The following is a 7,020-nucleotide window of genomic DNA, read 5'->3' on the forward strand; positions in this document are numbered from 1 at the left end:
GTCTTAATAGATTATGTACCCAGTGGATAGATATAAGTTTATAGTGGCTCTTGTCATGAAAGTATGTTGTTTTGTACATGTAACCTTGTATTATATCACATAAATTTCCTCTCCAACATCACCTCCTGAGGTTTTCACTCGAACACCACCACCTTAGTGATGCCTTTCCTGCACCTTACCTAAAATGTTGTCTCTCCCCAAAATTTCATATCATCTTTTTCATTTTTTTCTCCTTAGAACTTACCATTTTCTAAATTACTGTGTGTTATGCTTGCTATCTTTTTTAGTCTGTCTTCCCCACTAGAAAGTAAGTTTTGTATGGACAGTAGTTTCTATTTTATTTAATATTGTAGCTCCAGTGCCTAACAATGCCTGCACAAATAGTGTGCATTCAGTAAATGTTGAATGAGTGCATGTTAATCTTAGTCACTAATGTGACTAGAATGCTCATTTTATTTCCAGGTAAAATTTAACTGTTATGGTTATGTATAATTTGCATAATATCATGAATTTTATCAGAGGAAATAACATAGAATTTGTCTCTAAAAAATTTTTTTGTGTGTTAAATTAGGAGTCTTAATCTCTGAGTAACTGTGTCAATTTTTCTTAATGATTTCAGGTAAGTACCTTAGAAATCTTCACATATAAAAACCCTTAATACTATTTCAGTTAGGATATTAAAGTTCTTTTTTTTTAATGTACAGGTGCAAATGGCATGAAGAAAATGATATTCTCTTCTGTGCTTTAGCTGTTTGCAGGAAGATTGCGTAAGTTGGAGAAAGGGGTTTCTTCATAGTGATGTGTTGTTCTGCATTGAATTCTTTGCCATTTTGCTTGCTGTTGCTTTGGCAGCTGGGGTGAATCTCTAGTCACTTCTATTTCTACAGTTCTATTTTAAACCAAAGGTGATTTTTTACTTCATGTTACTTTTATTCGTCTGTCCATGTCACTATTCACCTAAGCAATTTGTGTGAACCCTTCAGAAGCACTTGTTGAAAATTTTCCTTCAGCCGGACATAGTGGCTCACATCTGTAATCCTAGCATTCTGGGAGGCCAAGGCTGGAGGGATCACTCAAGGTCACGAGTTCAAAACCAGCCTGAGCAAGAGCGAGACCCTGTCTTGACTAAAAATAGAAAGAAATTAATTGGTCAACAAAAAATATATAGAAAAAATTAGCCGGGCATAGTGGTGCATGTCTGTAGAGGCTGAGGCAGGAGGATCGCTTGAGCCCAGGCGTTTGAGGTTGCTTTGAGCTAGGCTGATGCCACAGAACTCTAGCCCGGCCAACAGAGTGAGACTCTTGACTCAAAAAGGAAAAGAAAAATTTTCTTCTAGGACTCCTGTAGGAGAGTGAAATTCCCTACTATCACTAAAGACATTTCTTTGTGAAGGTGCTCTAAAAGCAGAGACCGTTTTGTTCTCGTTCTGTAGTAAAAGCACCTGGAGCCCCAGCTATCTGGGTCCTCTGGTAGCCCTTTCACAGAGCAGATGATTATTGGTTCTGAGGATACGTGAGTGTTTATGGTTGTAGTCTTATTTCTGCTGCTGCCCTCTCCTTGCCTTAAATATTTTTGAATCCTGTTAATCTTAACCCTCATTCCCATTCCCTTATAATGAACCTGAAATTTTATCTGGTAACCAGAAGATTGCTTACCGATAATAACCTGTTATATGATGTATATTGCTACATATTCCTTTCTCTTCTCTGAATCTCTAAATTTATTTTTTCTCAGTTTAAAGTGGTATTTGAGATGCTTTCTTTATGTTAGAGATTTTAAAATACAAATGCTTTTAGAGTAAATAAAATGAGATTCTGATAGTGAATTTTTTCTTTTTTCCTTTTAAAGGTACTGCATCAGTAATTCTCTGGCTACTCTCTTTGGAATCCAGCTCACAGAAGCTCATGTACCACTACAAGATTATGAGGCCAGCAATAGTGTGACTCCAAAAATGGTTGTATTGGATGCAGGGCGTTACCAGGTGAGCTAACTTGTGGGAGCTTACTGGTCTCTCTGGCTGTCCTACCCAATGTAGTCCTGGTCAATAATAGCTAAGAATCAAGCCTTTGGTTCTTTCCTTTCCCTTAAAAATTATTTTCAAATCCCTCGTGTCATGTCAAATCTAATTCAGTTGGATCTTGCATAAAATCCTTTTCCTTCCTGGTATATTTTCTTACTACATTTAACAAAATTTTAAGAAAATTTACATTGGCATTTAGTGTTTATACAAAACACATCCAAAGATCTATTCTAAAAACTAAATATATGAATGTAGATAACATAAATATTCTAAATATCTTCTTCAAAAATATTTAAGACCTGATTGAGGATTTGGATAAAAACTTAATTTCTCTACCATCGTTCCTCTCTCTTTTTTACTTATTAGTAGTCCTGTTTACACTATTAAGTGTAGCAGTTAAGAGTGTGGGTTCTAGAGTCAGAATCCTAAATTTTATTTTGGGAAATAAATACAAAACCCGCTATATACAGGCTTTATGCAAGTTACTTGATCTGTGCTAATTCCTTAACAAGAACAATAATAGGGGCTAGTAGCTCTTACAATTAAATGCAGCAATATGTGAAAATGTCGAGACCTTTGCCTTGGAATATACTAGGTTATAAATAAATGTTATTATTTAAAAATAGGTAACAGTTAATAAAAAAGAAAACAAAAAATGGAATGAACTATTGATACAAACAACTAGGATGAATCTCAAAGACATTAATTATGCTAAGTGAAAGAAAGAAGCGGTCTCCAAAAATTATGTACTGTATAAACATACTGTATGATTCCATTTACGTGACATTCTTGAAGAGACTTGAAAAGGAGGGACTCCAGAGCTCTCCCCATATACTCTGGACAAGACCCTTCTGTCTCCTCCAGATTTTAACTGTTTGCCCAGTGGTTCTCAACTCAATTTTGTGTCCTACAGGGCTGTAGTCCCCAACCCTGGGCTGTGGACCGGAACTGGGAAAGGCAAGTGGTGGGAGGGTGTGCACAGGAGATGAACGAAGCTTCATCTGTACAGCTGTTCCCTATCATTTGCATCACCACCTGAGCTCCACCCCCACCCCCCACCCCCACCCCACCCTCCATGGAAAAGTTGTCTTCCATGAAACCTGTCCCTGGTGCCAAAAAGGTTGGGGACTATTACTGCACGGGACATTTGGCAATGTCAACACATTTTTGGTTGTCACAACTGGGGAGGTTTGTACTACCTACATCTTGTGGATAAAGGCCAAGGATGCTGCTAAGTATTTTGTCTATATAGTACGGCCTTCCACAGCTCAGCATTATTTAGCCTAAAATGTCATTAGTGCCCAGGTTAAGAAACCCTGTTTGCCTCGTCATCACCATAATTAATCTCAATAATGTGCCTTTTCATTGTTTATATCAGTTACTCTGGGAAGCCCAGGACTCCTAGATTCTCTGTCATCTCCCAGACTCATCTTATTTGGCTGATTCTGTTTCCCAGCCCTCCCCAACTTCTCAGAAACCTTTCTGTGGATCTTCTCAGCCTCAGTTATCAGCTAAATCTCAGCTATCTTCCACTTTGGGGGGAAATCTGTTTACCTTCCTGGTTCTAATTAAAACTTGACCCTCCCCCCCAGGATGCTGCTTCTCTGTTAGCCCTTTCAAATGGTGACATCTTTCTCTCCCTCATTTTTAATGAGCCTGCATTTGAAGTAGTTGTCCTTGATTGCAGCTTCCAGACTTCCTTATACCTTCTCTCTAAAATTCCTAGGCTTTGAATCTCATGCCATTAAGGCTGTAGGACCTGACAACCCCTTTTCAGGGTCAATAGACTCCTGAATTTGATCTTCCTCATTGTTAGAGCATCACTGTGCCAGAAGATCAGTTTTCACATCAGAATTTCTTATTTTAGCTTCTCTGTAGGTAATCCAGCTGCCTGACCTCTCAGTTCTGTGATTCCTCTCCAATGGTCCTGTCTTCTACCACACGCATTCCCACTCCCATGATCATATCCTGGACCCCAATGGCACTTCCTCTATAATTTAAATTTCAAACATCATCCTGGCTACCACTCTCTTCCTCTAGTACCCTAGTGTCAGCAGTTCTTTTACCACTACAAGGACCTACAATTCATTTATGCCTCCACTATGTTACTTTCCCTTACAGGGCCACTGCATTGCACAACTCCAGGGGCACCATTCACACCAGTAATGCTGCAGCCTCGTGTCTCCTCCTTTACTACCTTCATCCCTCCCTCTCACCTCCTTCCTTCCCAGCTTAAACTCCTTGGTCTGTCATTTCCACTGCCTTGCACTCATTGTCAACTCCATTGGCTCTGTTTTCTTCATCATAGTTGATAAATACTAACCTTTATTAAATCTAACTCTTCTCCTACTTGACTCTCTTATACCTATGAAGCTAAACAAGGCTGGAAAGAAACTATCATGCTGACTGATCTTACTGAATATTCATCATCACCAACTTTAAGTGGGCCCTTTAATATTGCCTGTCAGTTATCCATTTCTGTAGTGTGATTAGTCTCCTACTCTCTTAGACAGTTACTTCTCACCTTTTTTGCCTTCAAACTTCCATCACTTCTTCCCTAACCCTTGTAGCTGATGCCTTTGTCTCCTGTTTCTCTGAGAAAATAGAATTAATCAGGAGAGATTGTCTACATATTCCTATCATCTCATCTACCTGCATCTCTCCTGCTTTACTTCTGTTTTAGTGAATGGTCTATGTTCATATCTAAAAATGTTCATATTTTAGATCTCATTCTCTGAAAGACATGGCTCCAGTAATTTTCCTATTTCTTGTGTCATCAGGTTTTTCTATGTTCTGATTCATTCTTATTAGCAAACATGTTATAATCTCATCTTTTAAAAAAAAGCAAACCTTTTCTTAACCCTCTAATTCCCAATTTTCCTGCAAAGTCTACCCTATTTCTCTACTTCTTTTGCAGCAGAAGTTGATCAGACATTGGAAAAGTATTTGAATGTTATCATTTTTAAAGAGTAATTTGAAATTAAAAACCATCCAATAATTGACAAGAAGTAAACATTTTTTTCCTCTGGTATTTTTATTATTTACAGAAGCTAAGGGTTGAGAGTCCAGGATTCTCTCATTTCAACTATTCTAATCAGGAACAAAGATCAAACACACCCATTGGTAAGCATTTTATATTTTATCAAAATTTACTTAAAGGATGTTAGGGCCTCAAAGCTTATTATCTAGATCCCAGGGATGATATTTAAACCAATGTTTCCAAATTAGTTTTGGGATATAAGTAGCTTGTTGAATTGGTGGTTTTATTTAGAATTAGCACCTTTAACAATATCAATGTGTACATTTTTGGATCAGTTTGACACAGTGTATCTTATTCCTCAGAATTTTGTTCAGGGTACTTAAACAGGTACTTAAGGTACCTGTTTTTCTTATAGTAGCTATAGTTTTATAGTTTTGATGTGATGATTTCTTTTGGGAGACAAGAAATTTTAAAAGACAAGAAATTTCAAGTGGTGCCTAAAAAATTTTGGTTAACATTTCCTGGCCTAAGAATGAAAAGAAACATTCTTGTTCAGTCTTTTGTCTGTAAGAATCTCTCTCCTATTCTTGATCCATTTAATTATGGGTAGTAAGAGCCTGTAGTAGGATGAGTCAGTTGTTTGAGGCATCTCTTTATAATAAAATTATAAAATTGCTATGTTTCTTTTTTCATATTTTCAATACCCTAGGTGACTACCCATCTGGGGTGAAAATTTCTGGCCAAAACAGCAGTGTTCGGGGAAGAGGGATTACCCGCTTACTAGAGAGCATCTCCAATTCCTCCAGCAATATCCACAAATTCTCCAACTGTGAGACTTCACTCTCACCTTATATGTCCCAAAAGGATGGATACAAATCTTTCTCTTCCTTTTCTTAATGATGGTACTTTTTTCAATTTCTAGAAAAATAACAGGCCCAACTTCCCTTTTGACTACAGTCATATTAAACAAACAGATCACATCAATGATAACTATCACGACTGTAAAAACTACCTAATTTGTAAGGAAATTCTATTTCATAGATTAAAAATAATTGTGGTTGGAGAAGATCTTGGCATTTTTGCTTTTTTTATTTTTTCAGGGATTGTTGTACTTCCTGACTGTATGATGGGTATACTATTCAAGTTTTGAGTTCTGTAAGAACAAAACTGGCATTTTCAGAGTTGTGTTTTTGGGAATGTTATAAATTGATAATAACTTTCCCCCAACAATAAAAGTATCAAATATCTGTTATGAAAGGTTCTAAAATAGTGTTAATCTATTTCTTTCTATTATAAAATGGGAACCTTATACTAGAAACCTGCAGGCTGTTTTCATTGCAAATAACTAACAAAACTAGCCTTTAACATTTTTTAAAAGTCTTTGAAATATGCTTACTTTGGCAAAAAGAGTCATTTGAAAGATAAGGCAAAATGAGAAAGATTATGTAATTTACCCTAAGTCACATGGCTAGTGACCAAATTCCAGGTCCATTGAACCAGAGAGCTCTTTGTGTTCACCAAATAGATGTCATGTTGAGTCAGATATTCACTCTGTGATTGACTTAAACTGGCTGGTGTTCTCAATCTCTGGGGTATATATAGCCCAGGAAGAGGAAAACAGATGTAGTGTAGCCCCTTTTACTTTGAACCACAAGACAAGACCACATGTAGATGTGCCAGAGATAGCCACTAATTTAAGTCTGTCTGACCCCAAACCCTGGTTCCTTTTATTACAGAGAATCACTCTGTCATGGGCCTCTGGTTTTTATTAATACTCATATTCCCCATTACTTACTATTGAGTACCTACTTTATGGACATTTTATATATAACATCATCTTCCCCTCCCCTCTACCCTTCCCAGCCTCTGATAACTGTTATTCTATCTCTGTCTCCATGAGATAATTGGTTGTAGTATTTGGCTCCCACATATGAGTTGAGAATATGCAAGATTTGTCTTTCTGTGATTGGCTTATTTCACTTAACATTCTCCAGTTCCATCCTGTTGTTGCAAATGGCA

The 7,020-nt window shown here is 37.1% G+C and overlaps 1 protein-coding gene across 1 annotated transcript in view; it reads left to right on the forward strand.

Annotated features, from left to right (window-relative positions):
• MAEL (maelstrom spermatogenic transposon silencer) overlaps positions 1-6,258 on the forward strand; it is a 30,237-nt gene extending 23,979 nt beyond the window's left edge. Inside the window, exons 9-12 of the mRNA XM_012745307.2 lie at positions 705-767; positions 1,850-1,982; positions 5,069-5,144; positions 5,711-6,258. Coding sequence (XP_012600761.1) covers positions 705-767; positions 1,850-1,982; positions 5,069-5,144; positions 5,711-5,898 — 460 coding nt within the window. The 3' untranslated portion in view covers positions 5,899-6,258. The remainder of the gene's footprint in view (positions 1-704; positions 768-1,849; positions 1,983-5,068; positions 5,145-5,710) is intronic.
• Positions 6,259-7,020: the final 762 nt, after the last annotated feature.

This window comes from Microcebus murinus, chromosome 2 (genome assembly GCF_040939455.1).
Source record: "Microcebus murinus isolate Inina chromosome 2, M.murinus_Inina_mat1.0, whole genome shotgun sequence".
NCBI lineage: Eukaryota > Metazoa > Chordata > Mammalia > Primates > Cheirogaleidae > Microcebus > Microcebus murinus.